Below are 26,604 nucleotides of genomic sequence, written 5' to 3'. Positions count from 1 at the left end.
GCTGCCTCTCCGGCTGCAACTGCCTTGCAAAACATGGCTAAATAAGCGATCTAAACGCTTGTTTCAACCCGTAACTTGGGTCTTCTCGTCCGGGAATAAAGTAACATTTGTTTAGCTCATTTTCGGACCTTTACTTTTTGGATACGAAAAGGGTAAGCAACGTTCCTAGTGGAAACCATGCGCCGTTTCTGAAACCTGGTGGAAGGCTATAAGACGGTCATGGACCTCATCTCGGAGAAGGAGCGTAGGGGGACTGAGGGCCCATATGGGTGTCAGGTTATTTAGGATGGTAGGGCCATTTTAAATGGAAAACGATGGAGTCACTGTTGTTCCGGTGTCGTCAACACTCCACCGCCTGCTAAAATGTGGTTGTTGTTGTTGTTGTTGTAAAATGTGTGCTTTGCTAAACCAACTGTATTTGTTGTAGGTTAATGATGACATGGTTTAAAATGACCTCAAGTGCTTTTTCTGCATTATGTAAATGTTCATATACTGGATAACATTAGATGATGATGATGATGATGATAGATAATAGAGGGCGAGCAATGAATTGGCCTGGCTCTCTCTCTCTCTCACAGAACATGTACAGACTACATTCTGGGGCGTTAATAATTAATCTCTGAAAGTGAAATGGACCCACCAGGGACTGTGCATGACTCTGAACCGTACCTCTTATCATTTATATCCCAGCCCCCTTCATGTGTTTATCTTTGTGTTGTCGCATGTGTGTGTGTGTGTGTGTGTGTGTGTGTGTGTGTGTGTGTGTGTGTGTGTGTGTGTGTACTTGCGGGTGCATGTGTGCGTAGGCATGCATACATGTGCTTACCTGTGTGCATATACGTTGTGAGCTTGTTGTGTTCCTGTGTGTTGTCGTGGCTCGTGTCTAATCTTTCTGCTAGGAGTATGTGTGTGTGTGTGTGTGTGTGTGTGTGTGTGTGTGTGTGTGTGTGTGTGTGTGTGTGTGTGTGTGTGTGTGTGTTTGCATGCGTGCGTGCGTGCGTGCGTATGTGTGTGTGACATTAAAGCTCTCATTAGCCTTGCAACTCTGCACCAATGTCACTCATCCACTGCAGCAAAATCAACCCAGCATTTATCTCTCTCTGTGTGTGTGTGTGTGTGTGTGTGTGTATGTGCGTGTGTGTGCGTGCGTGTGTGTGTGTGTGCATGCGCGTGTGTGTGTGTGCGTGCGTGTGTTAAAGCGGCATTGGCATCATAAAATCAATGTGCACAAACAACAAATATGCTGTAAAGATTAATGGACAAAGCACAGATCTATATATGTTCGCAAGGCCAGGGGCGTTGAGCAGGGATGTAGCCTGAGTCCAACCCTCCATATAACACGAATTGGGAAGACCTCAGCACAACTCCACAGCACTGGGCAGGCATCCCTCTATAGTAGACACAGAAGTCATGCATCATTCACACATCTGGTGTTGCTATATCTATTTGAAGGTTAACAGCAACTTGATCTCCTGCACACTTTCTCCCAGACAAAAACAGAACAGTAACATTTCCTCATCGCGTCACGTAGCATCGTAGGCTATGTTTAGAAACAGTTTGGGGTGTAAGTCTGCAATCAAAGTCAATTAAATTGACCTTATGTTATGGTAGAACAGATCTTTAGCAGCAAAGGTAACTTCAAACAAGCTGTAAACGACCTGAGAGACAAGGCAAGAAGGACTTTCTATGCCACCCCAAGAAAGACATCAAATTAGACATTCCAATACAAATCTGGCTAAAGATACTAGACTCCATTTTAGAACCCACTTCCCTCTACGGTTGCAAAGTCTGCGGCCCACATGCCGATCAAAAAACTTGAAAAATGAGGCCTGGGCCGTGGCTTAGCGGTCCAGGCACCTTGACCGGTAGCCCGAGTCTGGCAGTGTGCCGCGGGTTCGACTCCCGATCCCGACAGTCTTTACTGCATGTCACTCCCCCATCTCTCTCCCCCATTTCCTGTCAGCCTACTGTCTGTCTCTCTATGAAAAGAAATATATATAAACACCAAATTGAGACTCCCCTGCACTCGACTGCATGTACGGATTCTGAAAATCCATTCTCGGCATCCACTGGAAAACACCAAACGAATGCACGCAGAGCAGAACTCGGATGATTCCCACTAATTAATCAAATCAAACAGAGAGCATTGAAATTGTACAACCACCTAAAGGAAAGTGAAACAGACACGCTCCACAGAAAGGCCCTCAACACACAATGAATCCCTGGAGAGACTCCGTGAAATTATAAGAAAACAAAGAGAAAGTTATCTTATACACCCCATCGTATCAGCTCTAATTGGAGAATACACAGTAGCAGAATGCTTGAGCATTGTGACTGATCCAAAACGAGGGATGACATATTATTGAACAAATGCAGACTCAGTGATCAGGAAAGGCATGTTATTCCAGGCATATACACTCAGAAAACAGAAACTACTATCTACCCAAATATATTGGTGAATCATTTTTACACCCTTAATTATCGAGTAAACTTGACTGCTATGAAATCAAGTAAAATCTACCTTAAAAATTAAGTAAGTGCAAGTAATATATTAAAGCAGGTTGAAATGACAATTATTGAGTAGATAAAATTAATATGCATTAGCACCTTGAAATGACAATAATTGAGTAGATAAACTTAATATGCATTAGCACCTTGAAATGACAATAATTGAGTAGATAAACTTAATATGCATTAGAAAACCTAGGTTAAAATTACATATAAATTTGAGTATATGGGATTGAAATTGATAGGTTGATTTAACTATATACGAGTGTATGATTTAATAAAATATATGCGTTACATTTACTCAATATTTTAACTGTATTCAACTCATAGTATTTTAATCAAAGGAATTCTGTATTTACCTTTGTCAAAGAGAATACACAATGCAATTATACAGATAAGTACGTTTTTAATTGACCAAAGTGAACATTCAAGTATTAAACATTCACATACTGTATGGGAGGAAACAGTCTGGCCACACGAAACAATGTGCAAATTACAATGTCAGCAAATACATTTTAAGAACATTAAACATTTCCTACTATGGCAGGTAAATAAAACAAAACAAAAGTCCACGCACACTATAGTTGAGAGGACAAACATGATAGGATGGTCATTTGACTTTTTTTTTTAGTCAAGGCTGGGTTTAATGAATTACCTGCCGGTGTCCCACCGAAACTATACCGTATACACACACGCGCAGTCGCGCACGCACACACACAATTTGATTGTCTACCCCCCCCCCCCCACACACACACACACACACACACACACACACACACACACACACAGACGTCACACTATACTTGACATAAACATTTTAGGTTTAGGTTAATTAATTTGCCTGCATGCCGGTGTCTAGCACCCAAATTAGCCGATCTACAAACATGCGCACACACCTGAAAACACAATTTGATTATCTATACCACACACACACAATTTGATGTGCTTGGAGCAATCAATAACCCATTACTGTATAAGAAAAAAAAAGAAAAAGCAGGAAGGTCAAATGGGGAAGAATTTCTTAATATAGAAAAAATAAAAATAACGTTTACTGTCTATCGGTGAGGTTTGTACAGATTAATACATTCTAATTGGCTATATGCACTGTGTACACATAAGCACCTCCACTTCAAAACAAGTCTGTCAGACGCACAGATCTGACATGCTGCTGTATGCTTTATACAATAGGCTTTCCTTTTGAACAGTGCAGTATCAGTCAGTGTCGTATGTGATGTGGTTCCCTACTAATCTGTTTCCACTGAAAACATTCAAACTGAAGTTGTCAGTCAGGACACTAGCCAAGCAGACAGTTTTTCAGTGTCTGCACTTTGGGTGTAAGCTGTTGAGGGTCTAGTCCAAGCAGTACCTTTTGAAAAACCTCCAAGATGTATTTGAACTTCTTGGGGTACTTCAAGTCAAACACGTAGGTCAGTCCCAGGAGATAGCAGCAGGCTCTGCTAATATCGCCGAGGTTGTTGAGGACAGGGATGCCCTCAATAACAATACCTACATCAGCAGCTGGTGATTGAGTTTGCAGACTGTAGATAGTCATCAGTTCCCCCGACAACTCCTCTTCTACATCGACACCAGCATCCTGCACACATTGTAAAAATAGAATCTCATGAATGAAAACGTAATGATGATGTTCACGGTATTATCATTCTAAACAGTTACTACTGTTGCACAATTCCCTGCTCTGGGTGGGACCTCCGTCAGTGTCTTGAGTTTGCAATTGAAAACGTTTGCTGCCAACCAGTTGAAGAAATCACAGATTGAGGCCAGATTGAGACCATTCATGTTCATGGAAGAAGCTTGTAAACATGTATTCTATTGCCAATTTGTGACCTTGTAGATCTGCTATTTTTGCTGTACAACATGCTTCCATAATTAAGACATGCTGCCGTCTATGCTGTGCAGACCTGAGTGTATCGTGACCTTACTTAGTATGTAGGAACACATGTCTGAACTGCAGTAGCACTAGACATGCCATCTCACAACCTGATTCTCTGGACACTTTCTCACAAAACAAGCTCCTCACTCTGCCGTTCTTGGCACGTTTGAGATATTGTCTCACAATTAGCCATGATGATGACATTAGTTAAAACTACAAATTGTTAAATACTTTATTTTACTAACTTCAACGTCCTTGATCAGGGCACCAGGCTCTTCTCCCAGATGGTCGATGAGGCACTTGATCACGATTCCTCTGGTTAGCTGTATGGGGTTTCCACTCTGCAGACAAAGTTTTATCCTTAATACAATGCATTACTTTGCACATTCAAGCTGGGCTTTTGTTTACCAACTTTAAAGTCTACCGTTTCAATTGTCTGCACACAGTTTTAGCATTTAGGGCCCCATTTCCACCAGTGCTAAACACATTATCCCGAAACTTCTTTGCCTTTTTTACTCTTTTGAAAAACAAAATTGGTCAACTAGCCAATCTAAATGAACAAAAATGTTTTTCAAAATAGTAAAAAAGCAAAGAAGTTTAGGAATAAGAGGGGTTTAGTACTGACAAGACTATTAAGACATGCATTTCGTCTATCAGGGAATGGACAGGACAGAGACATAGTGATGACTGTTTAGGATACATTAGTATCTAAAGTAAGTGATCGTAATTAACTTAATGGGACTGATCTAGGACATTTGACAGGTTTGCGTTACAGGCAAGATACTACAGTGGAAGTCAATGAGGAACATTTCTCACCCGCATGTGAAGTTACAACATGTCAAGGAAATTACAACACAAACTTTGTTCTAGCTTTTTAAAGTGAATGAATACCGAGAATAGAAGATCTGCAAGTTCACAGACTTCAGTGAGATGCAATGTGAGCTTGCATATCTGCTATTTTCTGATTTAGAAGCCGTTTTTAAGAATCATCCTCAGGTCTAAATGGTTTATTACCTGAAGCAGAGCACTCTTCTTTGCCCGATGTGGCTCTCCTACAGCACCTCTCTTAGATTGGAACATGGACAGCAGTTTAGGTGTGTAGAGGTCCAGTTTAGGTGTGTAGAGGTCCAGTTTAGGTGTGTAGAGGTCCAGTTTAGGTGTGTGGAGGTCCAACATCTCCATGAATTTCGGCTCAAGCTTCATTGTAGTGATCAACTTGAACTCTGCGCTGACCTGAAAAACAGATGAGGGGAAGGGAGAAAAACAAAACACATTGTGATCTTGTACATCCATTTTCCACCACTGTTGCTCCAGGAATGGGTACAATTGGTTAAATACAATGTAAATGTGTGTCACATGCAGGATGTCATTTCTGTTGAACCCTGCTACAAGAATCCAATTTACTCACTTGTGAAGCATCAAACAAGGCCAGCCATCTCTCCTTTACATCCTTGACGCTCATCTAGAAGAGATACACTAGGTGTTAACAGGGAACCAACAGACTGATGTAATGTTTCTTTCAAAAATGAGTTTGACTAATATTTGTCATACCAACTAATCTATAAAAATCACACCTGTGTGAACTGAGCGATGCAACTATATGCATCGTACTGTACTGTACAACTCATACTCTACAGTATAACTCGTACTGTACACTGTACTATGGCTGCTGTGTGTGTGACCTGAATCAGCCCAATCAACCCCAATTCGTACTCATCAGGACATACATATGGACATAGCAGTTGGAGCCGTCAGGCACCACTCAAATCCATATCACTGATAAACTACATCTACTGAGTCCCAACTGTAAAATCTCAATGATTCAACATTTTAATTATCCTCCTCAAGGATCAAAATATTACACAGGGAAGAATTATTGAAGCAGCTGTGTTCATATAAGGCAGCGAGCAGACAACGCAGTGGTAAATGAATAATATCTGCAACACAATGTTTCAGGAATATAGTTGAATAACTGTATAGAAAGGTTGTAAAACAATTATTAAACAGTGTCCTGCCAGTAAGGTATCCAGTCACTTGTTTGTCCAGACTGTTGAATTGCTGTCTGTATGAGTCTAGATGCCTGGGGGACAGCCACCGGGAGGCAAAGAGGACAGCATACCGGGAGACAAAGAGTTGAGGTGTAGCTGGAAGACATGGACAGTAGAAAATAAGACTAAATACACAAAAATGAAACCCTGTTAATTTCCCATCAGGCACACTGTTCAATCCTTAGCTCTTGTCAATACTTTGCATTGATTCAATATTTATAAATGCCACAAAGACTAATAGTTTAAAACCCCCAAAAAGCTGAAATTGCAGATTTACAAGCATGCACACAACGCATCACAATGAGACATGCTGTGAGCTTGTAGATCGGCTATTTATTGCTACTTTAAGCGAGCAGACAACGCAGTGGTAAATGAATACTATCTGCAACACAATGTTTCAGGAATATAGTTGAATAACTGTATAGAAAGGTTGTAAAACAATTATTAAACAGTGTCCTACCAGTAAGGTATCCAGTCACTTGTTTGTCCAGACTGTTCAATTGCTGTCTGTATGAGTCTAGATGCCTGGCCCTGGGGGACAGCCACCGGGAGGCAGAGAGGACAGCATACCGGGAGACAAAGAGTTGAGGTGTAGCTGGAAGACATGGACAGTAGAAAATAAGACTAAATACACAAAAATGAAACCCTGTTAATTTCCCATCAGGCACACTGTTCAATCCTTAGCTCTTGTCAATACTTTTCATTGATTCAATATTTATAAATGCAACAGAAAGACTAATAGTTTAAAACCCCCCAAAAGCTGAAATAGCAGATTTACAAGCATGCACACAACGCAATGAGACATGCTGTGAGCTTGTAGACCGGCTATTTATTGTTACTTTTGTGCAGACACTGTAGTATTGGTGACAAAACATCAAACGTTGAAATATGGAGATATGAGGTTTCTGCCCAACAGCAACGATGTATATATGAAATTATGAATACATTGTGTGTGTTTTTTACGGTTGTTACCTCCTGGAACCCAGGTCAAGCAGTGGTGAGGCTTTATTGTTGGCAGCAGCAGGGAAGGAGAATCAAACAGAGAAGGAGCCAGACATTGATGCCTACAGAGTCTACAGACAAATATGCAGACATGCACATGATCAGACAAAGCAACATACATTTTTATACAGGACTTTAGTCCATAAATAGTCAAATACCTAATCTTGCGATCACAGTCACACGGACAGATGCAAAGATACAGTCTAGTCTACTATTATTTTGTAATGGAAGTGAGCGACATGAAGATACAGCCAATGTTTGTAGCTTTGTATCTTTTGCATCTGCCAGTGTGATTGCAGCATAAGAAGTTGGCTAGTAGTAGGCTAGTACATAAAATGCCTTAATGATACTGGACTTACAGGCTATAGTTGACAATGTCCACTCTGTCTGATGTTGGCTCTTGGCTGCAGTGATTTATTCAACAGTCTACAAAACAAACATTAACCAACATTAAACTGTATACTTTACACCGTATACTTTAAAAACATAAATGTGGAAATATAGCTCATCTACAAGCTCACAAGCAGGCTTGAGTTTTTAGAATGATTACTTTTGCTAACAGACATTTAGCACTGATCTAAATGCATTTCGTTACATGCAGTTTATAATTCCAATGATTGTGTTGGATGACAATGTCCACATGTAATTGCACTGTCTGACCCTGCCTGCAGATTTATTCACCGCATTCTACCGCAAACTACGCAGCTGCGTAGAGGCCCCAAGAGTTCTCCCTGAAAAATGTTTAATATCGCAGCCCCGCCAGCCCGTTCCGCCTATTGCGGTCGGTTAGGGGGGGCTCCGACGGCCCATGGCGTCGCTTCCTCAGCGTCACTTCTTCATGATCCTCCCCCGTTAAGCGACGCCCGGTCGCGGCCGTCCGTCCCGTCGTGGGCTCCCCTGTTGGTCTATGTCCCCCTTAGCAAAAGTAATATTTCTAAAAGCTCAAGCCTATAGCCTATACTGCTGGTCTACGTAAAACATGAACCGCACGCAGGCACCGCAAAACAACAAGCTTATCGTCTAACGTTTACTGTATAGATGAAGCATGTTTAGTTTAGTATTACAGCATAGAATTCAACATAATAAATAAGCCCGCGTTTATAGCGGCCATTTTGATAGTTCTTTCAGTGAGCCATACATACAATCGTAAGTCAAATGAACTACAATTACCATGCAGCCCTGAGCCCTTCCCGTTCGGCGCGAACTTTCCCTCGCAAATAATGTGTAGGCTATTCTATGCATTTTAACATGATATTGTGTATATGTACATGGCTGAAACATGTGTAGTTTATGTGTATAGTGTCGACGACCACAGGCGTTACGTTATGGTGGGGCTGAATGAAAATTAGCATGCACTCTTTAGTCTTGACAGTTGTTAGTTTTGCTAGCCCTATACGAGCGTCATGTAAACCATGGCTTTAGTCCGGTCCAAAAAAAAAGTATGAAGACACGGTCAACATTTAATTAACATTTGATAGCTGGCTACTTACCATGAAGGAGAACTTCTCTTGTAACTTCACTTGCGTGGCGCGGCTCAGCTGCTGCTTCTGCTGTAAATTTTGTAATGGCTGCCAGCCTGCCACTCGGGATGACTCGTATCGGTCCGGCTTTCATCGCTGTTATGAACTCTGGCCAATAAGAGGCAGGTAGGCGTGTCTAATGGGTATCTTAGATCATTTCAACCCAATATTATTAGTAGATACCGTATCTACTAATAATATTGGGTAGGAATGAGTAATAATTACATTTCTTCAAACTGATCTGTATGATTACTCCATTCTCAAATATTATGATGGAAACTTACTGAGACTTGTATATATATTTGACCAATATTACCAGTTTGGCATATACTCATTTATTTTCATGAAATTAACTAAAACAATAGATGTACATTTAACTCACAAATAACAGTTGGATTTTTACTCAATAATTATTGTATATCCAACTAAAAGGATCCCATAAGTGATATTCACAGATTTTATTAAGCTAATATACCTTTTTTTAATAGTCGTACTTACAAGGCGATTGTTTTACTTTTTTGAGTGTACCTGGCTCCCAAGAGAAGACAGATTATGCACCCGCACTGCTCAAAAACGAGGTAGAAACTTGCCCACTATACTACCATGCAGTGTTGTTTTCACACTGCCACCAAGACATCAGAGACACATACTTTTGCTTACTTTTACTTTTGTAATGCTAATTTGTAAAAGTATTGAACGTTTAGCAGCAACCATATTCCAAACACTTGGACATATTCCCAAACCATTATGGGAGAATGTATTATGCTGTTCGAAGCGCAAAAAGTGCAGTTGGGATTAGTTAAAATCTAATCTATGGGGGAGGTCAAATATGTTCGATGAACAAAATTTAAATGAATTTGTTGATGATCAGGATTCCTCGAAGACAGCATAACATTAGACCACACTGTGTCCCAGCGCCGATCTGGAATTCTGGATCTAGATTTGGTATATGTCTTTCCTCCATACAGTATCAACAGGTGAGGTCCCATACGGTAATAAGTCCTCATGGCAGTTATCAGTTGTAAATAGAAAAAAAAGTACTGTACTGTACTGTACTGGCCCTCCTCCCTGGCCTGTGTGTGTCAGGCTGTGCAACAGTGACACTTGGTGGTGAACAAACGCTATTTTCGTGCTAGGACACACACACACACACACACACACACACACACACACACACACACACACACACACACACACACACACACACACACACACACACACACACACACACACACACACACACACACACACACACACACACACACACACACACACACACACACACACACACACACACACAGCTGTCTATAGGAGTGGTTGCACCACTCAAAAATAATCACATAAATTCTGTAAAGAACGTAAACAGTTTAGACAGTTTTTGGTTGGTTTAGACTAGTCATTGGTTAGACCAGTCATTAGTCCTACAACTACAACCTATCTCAAACCCTCACCCTAAACTATAACCTCCCACGGGGCAACACACCTAAACCTAACCTTAACCCATGTCTAACCAATGACTAGTCTAAACTAAGTATGCACCCCCAAATAAATCACCTAAAGTATGAATCCCACTTGGAATTCCATCTAGGAAAAAGGACGTTCAATCCAACAGCAAACCTTCATTGTTGAACACTGCAGGGGAAAACAAATTCCATTTCAGATCAATTCTGCAACGGATGTGCAGCAGAAAGTTGTGAGCTGCTGTGACAGGAGGAGAGGGAAGGTCTGGGCCTAGCCAAAATGAAAGGACGCATTAACCCATTTTGGGCGGTGGAACCCCTTTTGTTGTTTTAAGCATTATGTTACACTTTAGCCATTGAAAAATAGCGACTGACATAAGGTTTTTTTTCAGAAAACTGTCAGGATTTAGAAGACATTTTGTAGAATCCTTCCCAGGTCTAAATGTGTTAAACCAAACCCCAGCATACAACATTATCCTGCTACGTTATATGAACAAACTCAATACTCATAATGCAGGACATTCCCCAAACAACATCGACCTGAATGCTTGCTTTGCGGGGTTCTCCTCCTCTCCAGAGAGCGTCTGCAGCCGCCTCTGTCTTTCTGCCAACAAGCCGCCGCGCGCCGCAGACCCATTTCATTGAAAACCTACAGTTACATCACTGCAAATATGCTAATTTGACACGAATGAATTACTTTCCGGCGCGTGCGCGCAGCTGTGAGAGTTCTCCCCCTGGGCTTCCCCCTGTAAGGCAAAGCTTCTTTTTTTCTCCACCCGCAGGAAACACTGTAATATGGATGGAACTATTATTTCAGACTGAAAATACACAATTCTGTGGCGTTCACTTAACCCATTCAAAACGGGAACCGCCTTTTGGTGTTTCAAGCATCATGTAATACTTTAGCTATTGAAAAATAGCACACCTACAAGCTCATAGCGCGGCACCGAGTGCCGCGCTACGAGCTTGTAGGTCTGTTATTTTTGAAAAATCACACCTGTGTGAACTGAGTGGTGCAATTCCCCCCCCCCCCCCCACCTCTCTCTCTCTCTCTCTCATTAGCAGGCAACAGAGCAGGCTGCAGCACTATCTCTCTCTCTCTGTTTCTGGCGCCCCCTACTGGTACTAATAAGTCATCTACTCGTGCTCAGATACACATAGATACAGGTGTAGGTACACACGGACATTGCTGGTTGTAGGAGTGGTTGCACAGTGAAATCGTGAAAATGCGGCGTTTCTTACTCACATCTTTGCTTCTGAGGGGTTCCTGGAATAACATATTTTCAGATGGGGGTCGGCGGCCAATTACATATATTTTTGGGGGTCCTGTGTTTGAGCAGCACTGACATAGAAACATGGGGTTTTTCAGAAACCTGTCACGATTTAGAAGGCATTCGTAGAATCGTCCTCAGGTCTAAATGGTTTAACTGCTGAAGTATACAAGAGCAGAATGAGAAGCGTAGAGAGTAAGGGTCAGTTGAGAAGGAGGAGGAGAAATGTTGCTATGGTAACAGCTAGGAAACAGGGTCTAGATTAATTGGAGAGAGAGAGAGTTGGTACAGTACTTGTGGACCATGCATCATCGTGTGTAGTGTGAACAAGAATAGATGCAACAATATACCTCCATGTATATACCATTCAACAATATACCTCCATGTATATACCATTCAACAATATACCTCCATGTATATACCATTCAGATTGCCCATTCATTACCAATAAAAGATGCCGGCCTCGTTATTGCTGTATTAACCAGTGTTGTTTGTGGTAGCAAATTTCTATTTGAGTTTAATCATATAGTCTTTGGAATTAAACTTCATTTAGTTTTTGTCTCATTTTAGTCACCTGGACTGTTTTAGTGTTAGTCTTGTTTTAGTCGACTAAATGTCGTGCGATTTTAGTCTACAAAGTCTACAGTTGATTTAGTCGACTAAAATGTGTTTTGGCGGGCCTTGATGTCGTCGTAATGACTGTTTTTACACTTGCTGAAAATAGCAGATCTACAAGCTCACAACGCGTTGCAGCGCACGTGCAGAGAGTGTTAGAGAGGCAGGGGCGGAAATCCCGTAAGAGGACACTTTTTGCGACGCGTTGAGAGCTTGTAGATCAGCTATCTTCGAGGCTCAACCCAGCACTCTTTAGCTAGTGGAGATGCAGTGTATACGACATGGACATCTAAACAAATTAGTTCAACACAAAATGCTGCGTTCAAGATCAGGAGACTTCGGAGGAAAAAAAAGCGATTCTCCTGAATGCTGCCCTCCCCCCTGGTATGGCATGGAAACCATCAGTAAATGCTGCATTCGTCTGTCTGGAGAGGGCGGTTATTTTACAGACAAGTAAAAGGGCTGAATCCCCCTTTGAAGTCTATGTGTGCACGTCCCTGATCTCAGATGTTTTCAGCGAGCATGAAGGCACTGGACTGATAGAGAGAAGTGTTGTTTTTGGCATCAAATCTTCATTTGAGTTTTAGTCATAATATAGTGACGTATATTTCCTAGCAACTTAACACATTGATTGCTAACTTTTGAAATTCTACTCAGGATTGCTTCTGCTAAGCGATTAACATTGGACTTTTTAACTTTTTAGGGGCCCACAGCGAGGGGCCTCTTATAGCACATCGCACATTGCATAAATCAAAAGGAAGCCAAACTAGTCCACTTCAATTTAAAAAAAAAAATATGATTCTACCATCTTCCATTCTGGAGATATTGACCTTTTTCTAAAACCTGCTTTTCACTGCACGCTGCTCTTTTGAAAAAACAGCAGAGATATGGAAGGTTGAAGTTGACAGACATTGACAGACAGATATAAAAATGAACACAAATAATATCATATACATACTACACACTGAATGAAAGCCCTGAATGTCTACTTTTAGGAGGAAAACAAATACACATGGTCCCATGTATAGTTTGTCAGTAATTGGCTGTTGAATGCAGCTTGCGCCCACCAGAGAGGATTTCAGAAAATGCATGGACCTGAAGAACCATTATTCACAAAATAAGGCCTATAGCGACATGTACATACTATATACCGTATGAAACAGAAGACTCTCTGCTTTCATAAGAAAAATACTTCTACTGTAATAATAATACAAATCACACCCCTGTGAAGTGAGCAGTGCAATGTTGCACTGCTCACTTCACAACATTGCACTGCTCACTTCACATGGGTGTGATTTTTATTATTATTACAGTATTAGTTTTTTTCTTATGAAAGCAGAGAGTCTTCTGTTTCATACGGTATATAGTATGTACATGTCGCTATATGCCTTATTTTGTGAATAATAGTTCTATAGGTCCATGCTTTCTCTAATCAGACCAGTGTGTTCTCCAGTGGAAACCTCGTATGAATCTGATCTCAGGTCAGAATGGGCTAAAGTTCTCTCTGAAAAAGAGAATTTTATAAATGAAATGGATTCAATAGTCTAGTATTGACAAACAGTATATGGGATATGTGTATTTTATTTGTTTTCCTCCTAAAATTAGACATTTAGGGCTTTCATTCAGTGTGTAGTATGTATATGATAATTTATTTATGTTTATATCTGCCTGTCATGATAACGTCATGATGATGATGATTCTATGCACATATGTGATCATTGTCTCAGTAAACAAAATCAACAGATCGTTTGATAGCATAACAGTGACTTGAGAGGTTGACATGTCTGGACATGAACCACAGGAGCGACTCAACTCGCAGTGGGGGGGGGGGGGGTTCCACGACATGTCTGGACATGAACCACAGGAGCGATAAGCGTAGCCCGGCTGGCTGTGATTTCGACAAAATGACAGACAACACGATGGCTTCCGCAGCTTAGGATTGTATTAGTTATCCATTACAAACGGGTCGATTACGTCCCAGACGCCTTATCACTGCAATTGGCTGGCGAAGGCGCTATGGCGATTATGGTGATCAACTGCCGAGAATCTTTTTTCCGAGAATGAGAGTAGCATTGCAAACTGCAAAACGATCGATCGCAACTCGCAGTGGGGGGGGGTTCCACGGTGTGATATCTGCTAGCCTAGTATACTGCTTCTTTGTCCAAACATGGCTGACGCGACGGCGAAAAAAAGACAGTTGGTCAGATGTATACTGCTTCTCCTATGGCGGTCCTTCGAGAATACGTCATTCGTTTCGCGTGTCTGTGTGCGTGAAATGGCGATCGACCGTTGGAGATTATTCTTGGTTTATATACGGGTTTATATTTCCGAGAATGAGGCGGCAGACCGGTGAGTTGTCGTTGGAAAGAATTAGAGAGGGCTGTGTCGAGTGGATCTGTGTGAATGAGTGGGGGGGGGGGGGGGAAGAAACTGTAATGCGATGGAGAGATGCCTCGGGAGAAACCATGTAGAAACAGGAGGGGAAGGGTAATCGAGTGTATTCACAAATTTCACACACACTAGAAAATGGGTAGCTCCATTTTAGATCCCCTGATCTGCGTTGGTCTATGCCGTGTGCAGGACGGCGATGCCGCCTCCCCAGTACGTCGTAATGGATACGGCATGCCTGGAATGTGGTTAGACCAGGCCTCTTTTCAGGAGGTGGGGGGCTTTAAACTCCCGGATCTCATGAGCGGATCTTTCTGGAGATGATCGGTGTTACATTATGTGTTGTCCGGGCGTCAGAGAAGTTGATGTACAGTATACAGTAAAAACACCAATAAAACGCTTTAGAGCGTGATGCGCAGACGGCGCTCGAGATTAATAAAACGCTTTAGAGCGTTTTGCGCAATCGATGAGTTAAGAGAGAAGAGAACGGACGACGGTGCAGGCAAATGAAAATCTCCAGGTCCATTTTTTTGCAGAGTGTAGAGTACAGCAGATCACAGCCATGGAGCCAGGCCCCATGGATCCTCCTTCAGCCTCTCGGCTTGCAGAGACTAACACCAGTTACAGACATTTCAGTGGAATCTTATACAGGTCAGAACAAAGAGATCAAAGGGACATGGCAAAAGGTGGTTCCCAAACCCCCACTGTCCCAAAGGTCCACTCATGTCCAAATAAGGTATGGTCACCAGGGAGCCCAGTAGGTGCTTGCCTGCAGCTGCTATCAGCAAGCTAGATCCACTTAGCATACAGGGACCCCTGTTGCTGTCAAGGCCTCCTGTCCAAACATGTTTGTTCTCTCACTCATGAGAGACTATATTATTGTAAATTATGATTTCCATATACATCAATAGTCTCTTCAATAGTTTTCATTTTAGTTTCAGTCACATTTTTTGTCCCCTGGAATGTTTCTGTGTTAGTCTAGTTCTTAGTCGACTAAATATCATACGATTTTAGTCGACTAAATCTACATTTGCTTTAGTCGGCTAAAATGTGTTTTGGCGGGCCTTGATGTCGTCGTCATGGCTGATTTTAAACTTGCTGAAAATAGCAGATCTACAAGCTCACACGCTTGTACAAGTGAGCTTGTAGATCGGCTATTTTCAGCATACAACCAAGTGTAAAATGATACTGGATCTCTTGTCCACTATAGTCCCTTCCTACCATTTTATGTGATTTCTTCTTTAGAGACAAGGGGATAATGTCAAGCTGCCAGTTAGCATATTGGAAACATTGCCGTCCACTGCCAGCTGGCCTTGATTTCAAACTGTGACTGATTGGTGCATATGTTTCAATGAGTGTGCAGTTTTTGGTTGAAATTATACCAGATGATGAAGAGGGGGGTTGAGAGAGAGAGAGAGAGAGAGAGAGAGAGAGAGAGAGAGAGAGAGAGAGAGTGATGATGTTACAGAGCAGGCTCAACCGACTTGTCTCTAGTGTCCTTGGTGACGACGCAGACCTGCAGTTTGTTTTTGTCTGCAGCAGGAAGCAAGAGAGAGAGAGAGAGAGAGAGAGAGAGAGAGGAGAAAGAACACATTTCCAGGGTCATGGGGGCTGATGAGACAACATTGGAGCTGACGGAATGAACAGATCTGCATTATTTTCTCCCCTATAGCACAGAAACATACCTGAGGCTGAGTGTTCATTTGTTCATTTAACCCTGAGAGCCTCTTCAGAGTTATAGAGCTGAATCGCTGAATGTCACTATGTCGGGTCACTCACGTGCATTGTGCGTGCGTGCGTAAAAAGAAAGAGTCAAGTTTGGATACAGGCCAGGGCTGGGGACATGGCAGGCTCTCATGTCAGATTAAATACAAGAATCTAAAAGCATGGCCGATATATAAACACCATATGCCGGCCGCCAATGCTTTACAGACAGACGGACGGTGATATTTTTAGCCCCTGAGCGCACGATCTGTCTTCCGATGCGAGGCGAGGAATACAAATGGGGAAAGGCTGCACACGGAGCAAAGCTTAATAATAATATGGAACAACTGCACTGCTCATCTGCGGTGCAGGTGAAACTGAGAGTATAAATAAGCATGCTCATTCATAGTATACAAAGTGAGATTGATGACGACCACTCTCTCTCTCTCTCGTTGCTGCACTCAGCTACTGAGTGGCGGGCAACGAGGTCATGACAGCATTTTACTATCTGTACTGTATAGATATTTATTTAACATACTCATGGTGCTAAAAACATGTATACACGTCTTGTCTATTAACAGGACTACTGCGTAACCCACATTCCCCGCTATTTAATCCAATATTCTACGCTGCCGAGATTGTCTTATTACCTTTAGAGCATACGCCGAAGTATTTGCAGCTTTCAACCACGGAAATCCGGCGAAAAATAGTCTGATGGTTTGTTGTTGATCAAAAGAACCAGCGGCCATGACGATGCGAAACGGCAACAGCCTCTACAGCATGTTGTAGTCTAAACAAACGGCCCGTTCACATGCATTGGGCTCATTTTCCCAGAGGCCCTAGCAGCCCAGAGGATGACTTGATTTCCGGTTTTGTCATCAGGTATCTCTTTAATACAAACTTTATCTATTTAGCCATTATATCTCTACGTTATCTACGGCGTTATCTCCATGGTTTTGATCAGAACGCTGATGTTCTGTCCTCATTTCTGACTTTATATCCAAGAATCTCGTTTGGAATATTAACGCTTCTATAAAGAGAGATGAGACTTGACAGCGCGAGGTACCCCAGGGACGTGCAGGGAGTGTTAGAGAGGCCGGTGCTGACATCCCGTCAGAGGGCACTTTTGGACCAATTATTTTAGAAAATAGCAGATCTACAAGCTCTCAACGAGTCGCAGCGTGACGCGTTGTGAGCTTGTAGATCTGCTATTTTTGCAATTTTCTAAAATTTTCGGGGCACAACCCAGCACTCTTTAGCTATAGTGGAGATGTGGTTGTACGGCATGGATTTCTAAACAAATTTGTTCAATGCAAAATACTGAGTTCAAGTTCAGGAGACTTCAAGGGGGGAAAAAAAGCAATTTTACTGAATGCTGCCTTCCGGCATGGCATGGAAAGGAGAGGCATTTTTGCATCTCTTTCACCATAGTAAATGCTGCATTCGTGGTCTGGAAAGGGCAGTTTTGGGAGGGGAAATGGAAAGTCGTACGATTTCAAAGTCATACCATTTGACACACAGTGAAATCTGTTCTCCGCATTTGAGCCAAGGAGCGGTGCTCGGGAAGGCGGGGCTTTTCAGAGTAAAATTTTAGCATTTTTTGCTTTTATCATTTATTCATTTTTTTGGCAGCAGTCAGCAGTATAAGTGGAAACAGTCAGAGGGGAAGAATAAATGGAACAGCGAAAACTTCCCGCTTAGGTTAATGCATTCAGGATGGAATATTTTTATCCTGAAATCCAGGCACATTAAATTGCACACTTAGAGATTTTATACATTATGTTTAATATTGATTGCAGCAACATCTGATGTAGAGTTTAATGCAGACTTACAAAAGCTTTTATTTCTCCAGATTGCTATTGCTACATTTAACATTAGCCCCATGATGGCACTAAAGTGGTTTTTAACCCTTTAGTTATTGGCGATTTTAATTTTGATTAGAAAACATACATTAACCACTTCAACACTATACATTTCAAATTTTCGACCATTTGAAAATAGCCAATCTACAAGCTCACAATGCGTCGCAACGCGACGCATTGTGAGCTTGTAGATCGGCTATTTTCGATAGATCTTTTGTACACATTTTGAACATTCTGCACAATGAGAGTACTTTTAGTACTTTAAGTACATTTTGATGCCGATACTATTCAGTACATTTTCAATTCCGTACATTTACTTGTAACAAAGTAGTTCTGTATTGGTACTTTTACTTAAGTAAAACAATAGAGTACTTTTTTCCACCACTGATTTCCAATGGGAGTCAACGTGGTGGTACAAGACAACTCACCCATATTCCGTTTTCCTCCCGGAATTTTCCCCAGTGAGGGGTGGGAGAGACTGGACTCTAACTATAAACTTTCATGACAGCAGACAGCCTAAGTACAAATATAATTTATGAAAAGCTACTACAGTGAAGTCTGTTCACAGAAGTTGTTGTAGGATATGTGGGAATTATCTGACGAGGTACCATTTGAGTGGGCAAAAACTTACATAATTATACTAAATAATACTAAATTGTTTGGGTCAATATAAGTAAAATAATATAGCCTTTCCACAGGAGTATCTTTTTTATATTTTTCCAAAAAGAATACAAACAGCCAATAGCATATTACAAAGTTATCCCCCTCACTGGGGAAAATTCCGGGAGGAAAAACGGGCACGCACCGGGGTGAGTTATCCAGTATTCAACGTGGTTTGATGACACAACCTTGTTGCATTGGGGAAGGGGGGGGAGGGGAGAAGACAGCCATGCAACAATGGTTGTGTCATCAACCCAACGTGACTCACATTGCAAATGCATTTCCGAGCTGTGCGACACACAGAAGAGACGAGAGACACTGAGGACGAGGAGACAGCATGTGTGAACGGCCCCTTGGTGAAACAGCAATGACATCATGCGACAAACTGACACACAGGAGAGCTGTCAGTCATATTATAATATAGGCCAGTGGTTCTCAAACTTTGTAGTGTCAAGGACCCCCTGATACTCATTAGCCTACGGACTCCCCCCTTTGAAAATATAATGCCAAGAAGGACGCCCATAAGAGAAGATTTCTTTATGGCTCTAGCAGATTCTCAACCCCCCCAGTTTGACCTGCATTAGTCAACAGACTTAATGGCATTTCTATCTGCTCTGTTAGTAATACGTTCCTCTGCCTGCATGGCCACTCTCCCTCTGGACTGTAAATCGTTAATAGTATGGAGAAATACTCCACTCCACTTTTACAATGCAGTACGCATTTCTGTGCGGAAGTGTACATGCGTGTGTGTGTGCGTGCGTGCGATGTGCGTGTATTACTAATAGGACCAAAAATAATACAAAATAAGTACAAAATTGAAGAAATACACATTGTACAATTGACAATTGTTCTTGGTTCTTGGTTTTATGGTTTAAAAAACAATTAGGACAAGATTTCGGGTACGGATCGTTAGTGTTAGAATTAGAGATTTAGACCTTAAGGTTTAGCCTGATTTATATTCAGTTGCACGCCATGCAGTATGCACTGAAAATAGCAAATAATTTATATACTGGCTCACAATGCGCATCGCGCTGTGAGGCATTGTGATTGCATTAATACAAATGTTGTCCTCACAAGTATGGCAGTACAAATGTGTGTAGGCGTGCCTGAGTGCCTGCGTGCGTGCGTACCGTGCGTGCGGTGCCGCACATCCATGTGTGAAAGTGTGTTTCTGTGTGTAGGCTACCATGCAGTGCACATAATTCTCTCCGGCTATGTGTGTGAAGTGAATGCATTAGTGTTTAGTGAGGCAATAAAGTGAGGCAGGGTCAGTGGCTGGGTATACAGATTGAGGAGCCACGGACTGGCCCTCCAGGCTAACAGAGCCAAAGATATTATTAATGTCTCATATAGCGAAACATAAAAACCCTCATATCCAGTGGCGTGCACAGATAGACACTAGGTGGTGCTGGAGCACCTGCCCTTTGCCCTCCTGACAGTGCCCTTTATATTCTAATATTGTATTCATAGGCGACCATTTCCTAGGGTGCGCTCGTTTTACCCTACTACCCCGCCGGTAGTAGCCAAAGAAACATGAAGAATGGCCGGTATAATAAGGGCCGAACCCACTGTGCATATCAGTCACACTCACAAATGAGAGTCCATTGAGGGATTATTTTTCTCCCCTCCAGAATTCTTGAACATTGGGCATTAGAAATCCGACCATCGAAAGAAAACTCTCATCTGTATTCCAATGCGTTTGCGTGTAATAATAAACATCCACTTGGCAAACAGTTGTTGGAGGTGCTATACAAATGCTACTCGCAAGAAAGAGATCAAGTAAAAGGTCAGGTCTGTCCGTCTGCAGAGAACCAAGCCAGGGCCATTATTAGCACAACTGCAAATTGTCCTTGTCGGGGCAGAGAAAGTCCACTATTGTTACTTTTCAGGAAATGGGTGTACCAAAGGTGGTTCTGGCATCTTGTTAAGATGCCTCTCGGGCGTCTCCCTAGGGAGGTCCTCGATGCACTTCCCACTGGGAGGAGACCCCGGGGCAGACCAAGGCGCAGATGGAGGACACACATCCTTGGAACGTCTCGGGATCCCCCAGGAGGAAGTCACTAATGTTGCTCTGGAGAGGGAAGTCTGGAGCTCTCTGGTGGAGCTGTTGCCCCCGTGACCCGACTACGGATAAGCGGTTGAAGATGGATGGTGTTCCAATAGATCTAATCTGTTATTATTTAGTAACGAGTAAGGATGTCCCGTTCACGTTATATTTGCTACCGATCCGATTCCGATCATTTGATTTTGAGTGTCTTCCGATATTTATATTTTTTTATAGAACACTTTTTTTTTTATAGTACAATATACAAAAATAACAGACAATATCCAGTCAAATATCAAGGTATGAATATAATAGTGATACTACGGATATCCCGAACTCCCGATCACGTTTTTTTTTGTGCTCCCGATTCCGATAACTTCACACACATAGCCGGAGAGAATTATGTGCACTGCATGGTAGCCTATACACAGAAACACACCCCCCAAAAAGTTTTTTTGCCATAAAACCAAGAACATTGTCCTTACAATGTGCATTTCTTCAATGTTGTACTTGACATTGGTCCTCACAAACCCACACAGACGGATATAACCACTTTCACTTTCAGAATTGTTCGTAAATAATGAAAATAGCAGATCTACAAGCTCACAGTGTGCCGCAATGCAACATATCTGTGCATCAGCTATCAGTGTGTGCATGCGTGCGTGCGTGCGTGTGTGCGTCAGAATGAATGATTACACCGGGTCACACAGGGAGCGGTGCACCTGTGAGGGTGTTTACCTGGTCCCATGTCAGAGCGAGCTCTTTGAAGTGTGATTGTATCGCTTCTCTGATGAAAGAGGTTTTCCCTCTCCAGGTGTGACTCCGTATACCTGGCAGCCTGCCCGGAGACCAAGCGGAAAAGTGAGAAATAATAGGCGATGAGTGAGAATGCATATACAGGGAGATGATGGCGGTCTCTGTATAAACTAGCTATCCAATGCGGTGATCTGCTTTGCTTTATTAGGCAGCAGAGTGGCCAATGGCAAAGGGGACACACTTGCATTTGAAATCTACACAAGGCTTGAACAATTGCACTAAAACGTTTTTTTTACTATTTTTGAAAAAAAAACATTTAAAATTAGTTCAAATAGCCGCATTAGTTCAAAAATCCCCCAAAAAACGCTAAAATATGGGTAATACGTTTAGGCATAAAGGGTAAGGCAAGATTAACCTGCAGGGATCCATACAATTTTGGGGTTTCTGATTCGGTAAGAGTGGAAATAACTTGAACAACAACTAACTATGCATACGCCAACCGGAACCCGCACCACTTTTTTGTTTTTTTACGGATCACAGACACCAGTCAGTTTAGAACAAATACCAGGCTTTCCTCTGCGGTGGAAAGGCTGGTGACGCAAGGTTAAGGCAAGCTATCACTGCAGTTTGTTAGCTGTCCGAAGATTTGTCTCCTATAGAGCGTCGCAGTCCCGCCCCCTCGAGAGACCCGGAAAATAAATCGCCGTTCATTTTCCTCATAGGCATTTCTTAAAGTATTTATTTAAAGACGGTTACACCGCGGACAAAGCCAACTCTGATCGTGACAAATCATGACAATGAACACAATATCTTGGGCCGATCAAATCATTAGAAAAAAATAATAAAGGCAGGAGACAACACTATTTGTTTTGTTTTTCTTCTTATAAATTATTTGATCGGCCCAAAACATTGTGTTCATTGTCCAAGGCGCTTTACATAGATTGTGCATTACATTCACCCATTCACACATTCATACACCGATTGTGGCGGAAGCCATGCAAGGTACCAACCAGCACATCGGGAGCAATTTGGGGTTCAGTGTATTGCCCAAGGACACTTGGATCGTTGGACAACCTGCTCTACCTCTTGAGCCACAGTCGCCCCTGGCGTGCAATAGCGTGCGTTGCAACACACAACATGCCTATACACTTCAATGTTTTCTTTTTCCTCCACATCCCCATTCTGCCCTTATCCTCAGAAGCCCAGCTTGCCTCTGAACGTAGCTCCCCTGCTCTGAACTCATCTGAACTCTGTGGTTGAGGACAAACTATGACAATAAAACCTAAATCCTAAAGCTCTCCCTCTCTTCCACTTCCGAGTCTCAGGATATACAAGTCAAACGATCCTCTGCTGAATATATCAGTAGGCTAAGTACTACAGGAAAGAAATTATACGGTACACGGAACAGGGAGTTGACAATTTGTCACTCCACAGAGTGTTTAGGCTAGTTAGAGCAGTATGCTTTTCTGTTTTAAGCATTATGTTATAATTTAGCCATTGAAAAGTAGCAGATCTACAAGCTCATACAGGCACAGAGTGCCGCGCTACGAGCTTGTAGATCTGCAAAAAAATAATAATCGTGAGATTGTTGCCGCAAATCTTTGAATATATATTCTTTCAGAGCGAACGTTTTTTAACTCATATCATTACTTCTGGCGGTCCCTGGTTAAATACAGATCATTCTGGGGCTCCTTGACATGAAAAAGGTTGAGCACCACCGACATAGAAGAAACATATGTTTTTTTTCAGAAAACTGTCAGGATTTAGAAAACATTTTGTAGAATCTGATCTCAGGTCTAAATGGGTTAAATGAATAGCAATTTAGGCATTTAGCAGACGCCCTTATCCAGTCTGACAACGTACAGTACATGATTGGAGTAAATAAGTGGCATGAATTAGTCAACAGGGAAGCCGTTATCAAGTGCCATGAGAATGTATAGCGCTACAAAGTAACACGGGTACATGGGCCACAGTAGACGTCAAGCCTATAGCGTCTGTTGAAATTAGCTATCTAAATGAAGCTAAATTCCGAATATAAATTATGCAAACAAGTACCGCTGCAAAGAAATAAGGAGTAATAGAGGCTTGAGTCTGAAGAGGCTAGATCTCTTTCTTAGCATTGTGTTTTGTCTCACCAATGTAGACTGAAAAATTACCTCGTGCCAGTTCTGAGTGGTTGGAATTAATAATCCGTGAGTCAGAGGAGGGACATGCCCTGCTTACAATATATTGGCCCGGCTACGCATCATTCATCACTTAAGTCAGCCTCTTCTCATTTCTCAAAAGGGGCTATACGACAACTGTATTCGGAGCAACAACAGCTTAATTATTGTTTGCAGATCAGTACACGCATACTCGTTCGCAGTCCCCCCTGGTCAAAGAAGCAGAACTTTTTAATCGCAACAAGCAGAAGTGCAGTTGGCGGCAATACATTCATTTCCAGCTAAACCCTGCGGCTGCAAAGTTCTCATTTAGCTCACAGCTCACCGTGGCTTTGAGGTTGTAAGTAATCTCATTTTGAAGGTAAAAAATTGCTAAAGGCTTCAAATTGTAGTATGTACCGTCGGGGTGCCGCCACACGAACTGTGTGCTCCAATTGTTGAGGTCAGCAGTGACAATTAAGACAGACTACACAGAAATGTAGAAATGGATTCACTCTGAGCCAGTGTTGCTTTTGTCGACTAAAACTAAGACGAAGAATGTTCGCCGACTATACCTTTTTCCATTGATGAAAACTAAATGTAAACTAAATGACAACTAAGCTATGATGAGTTGACTAAAACTAATACTGACAATTTCGTCAACAAATAAAAAACTAGACTAAAATGTGAGGAAGGGGACTAGTGGACAAGAGATCCAGTATTTTACACTTTGTTTGCATGCTGAAAATAGCCGATCGGCTATTTTCAGCAAGTGTAAAATCAGTCATTACGACGGCATCAAGGCCTGCCAAAATACATTTTAGTCGCCTAAATCAACTGCAGATTTAGTCGACCAAAATATCATGAAATGTAGTCGACTAAAACTAGACCAAACACTAACCCATTCCAGGTGACTATAAAATGTGACCAAAACTAAAATGAAAACTACTCAAGACAGAGACTATATAATGACTAACACTAAAATAAAATGTTTGCTGTCAAAATCAACACTGGGTTTAGTCGTGTTGTCTTTGTATGCGCGGCTATGCACGGGGCTGTATTAAGGCCTATACCCAACTGCTGTTTTGGGGCCTTTCCAGTCCCCCGGGCCGTGGGACCACACCACGCGCCTCCTACAGACTCTGAGGTGGTCTGGAAGCCGTCCCGATATAGACCACGGCACCTGGAAGAACAGCACGAGGTCCTGGCCCCTCAAGGCCTGACGCGCAACAGCCATATTGACAGGCACTGCTGGGCCTTAAAGCCCACCAATATCGCCACAGCTAGCAACCAGGGGACTTGGTGGTTGTTATTTTGTCTAGTGTCAGTGTGTGTGTGTGTGTGCGTGCGTGTGAGTGCGTGTGTGTGTGTGTGTGTGTGTGTGTTTGTTGCGTAACAGTACATGTATTCATCTCGCTTGGTCTGTCTTTTCCACTATCTGCTCCTCTGCTGGGAAAAAGGACCCGTGTGGTGGGCATGTAAGGACATAGCCATGAACACTCGTCTTGTTTCTTTGGGGCTGAGTGTCCGTAGAAGTGTTGATATGCCGCTGCACTGGAGTATATATATATACAAACAGTACAGTAAGTGACTGAATGGGAAAGAGGTCAAGGTTGGGGAGGAAATTTCCACCCAACAGAAAACCGTGTATGGGGCAGGCTATTATGTCCAAAAACAGGTTTTACTTTTGAGGAAATGGAGAGAGTAAAATACCATGTGCTCTACCCAATGCAGTTATTATGCTGGAAAAACTCATAGTCACAACAATAAAATAACGGCTGGGGGCAGAGCATTCAACACATCGTGCCCCCGCCTGTCTCTGGAATAATATGCTCTCCCAACAAGCAGTTAGACATGCCAACTCACTAGACATTTTTAAATCTAGACTTAACCCCCATATTTCTTCCCCTGCATTATGGTTCCCCCTATAGTTTAACTGAAACCACTATATTCACCTTGTGGTTTTAAAACCCTATGTTGTATTCATGGATTTTTTCTGAACGCATTTTTACACCTATCTGTTGATGATCTACAGCTGTGTCCCATCGCATGGTACTTGTGTCAGCCATGTGTATTGGCACATTGTATTATGCTCTATCCACCTTCAATCTGGCGACATGTCATTATGTATATTATAATATCTGGCTATATGTGGTCATTGTCGGGAGATAATTCACCGACAGGGAGTTTAACCACCGAGGCGAAGCCTCTGATTCCGATCATTTCCTCTCGCACAAAAATGTGAAGATAAAGAAATATCCATCAAATCAAGGCTTCATTGGGCAGTGTCGAAGTATTTTTTGTAGGGGTGAACTACTCCTTTAAGTGGTTAATGATCAATAATTATAGTCCAATAACATGATTCTGCAAGAATGAGTATACTTTTACTTGAGCTACTTTAGAAGGTAGTGTAACTGTAAGTGATTTTCTTTGGTTAAAAAGCTCCATATTGTGATAGTAGGCCTACTCATTGCTATAGAGTGTTTGTTCAGTAACAGTGTCAAAAAGCTCTATATTGTGATAGTAATCATTGCTATTAACTCAACTCAACTTTATTTATATAGCACATTTTACATGACCAGGTCAACCAAAGTTCAAAAGAAGCAAAGAACAAAACAATACAATATAAATAACCATTTGAAACATGAAAACAAACAGGCATTTAGAAGAAATGAAAGCAAAACGATACAATATAAGCAGACAGCAGGCAATATATATATAATATAGGTGGTCA

At 42.0% G+C, this 26,604-nt stretch overlaps 2 protein-coding genes across 3 annotated transcripts in view; one reads left to right on the top strand and one right to left on the bottom strand.

Annotated features, from left to right (window-relative positions):
* Positions 1-26,604, top strand: part of nalf1b (NALCN channel auxiliary factor 1b) — a gene marked incomplete at both ends in the record, with an annotated part of 137,018 nt that overhangs the window by 23,421 nt on the left and 86,993 nt on the right. The window lies entirely within an intron of this gene.
* Positions 3,354-9,006, bottom strand: LOC310866653 (uncharacterized protein). 2 transcript variants are annotated; one of them, XM_083776344.1, is made up of 9 exons: positions 8,940-9,006; positions 7,809-7,875; positions 7,420-7,520; positions 6,908-7,042; positions 6,434-6,543; positions 5,808-5,861; positions 5,414-5,632; positions 4,645-4,740; positions 3,354-4,102 (listed from the first exon to the last, which is right to left on the bottom strand). In XM_083776344.1, exons 6-9 carry the CDS (start codon positions 5,859-5,861, stop codon positions 3,803-3,805), a joined length of 669 nt encoding a protein of 222 aa, XP_083632470.1. In that variant the 5' UTR covers positions 6,434-6,543; positions 6,908-7,042; positions 7,420-7,520; positions 7,809-7,875; positions 8,940-9,006; the 3' UTR covers positions 3,354-3,802. The 2 variants fall into 2 exon arrangements, with proteins under 2 accessions (XP_083632470.1, XP_083632471.1); XM_083776345.1 differs by lacking the exons at positions 6,434-6,543; positions 6,908-7,042; positions 7,420-7,520; positions 7,809-7,875; positions 8,940-9,006 and having other exon boundaries at positions 5,808-6,047.

The sequence above is a fragment of the Protomyctophum parallelum genome, assembly GCF_964188405.1.
Source record: "Protomyctophum parallelum genome assembly, chromosome: 11".
In the NCBI taxonomy this organism is placed as follows: Eukaryota; Metazoa; Chordata; class Actinopteri; order Myctophiformes; family Myctophidae; genus Protomyctophum; species Protomyctophum parallelum.
The sequence above is the reverse complement of the archived record's forward strand: the minus strand, read 5'-3'. Positions and strand labels throughout refer to the sequence as shown.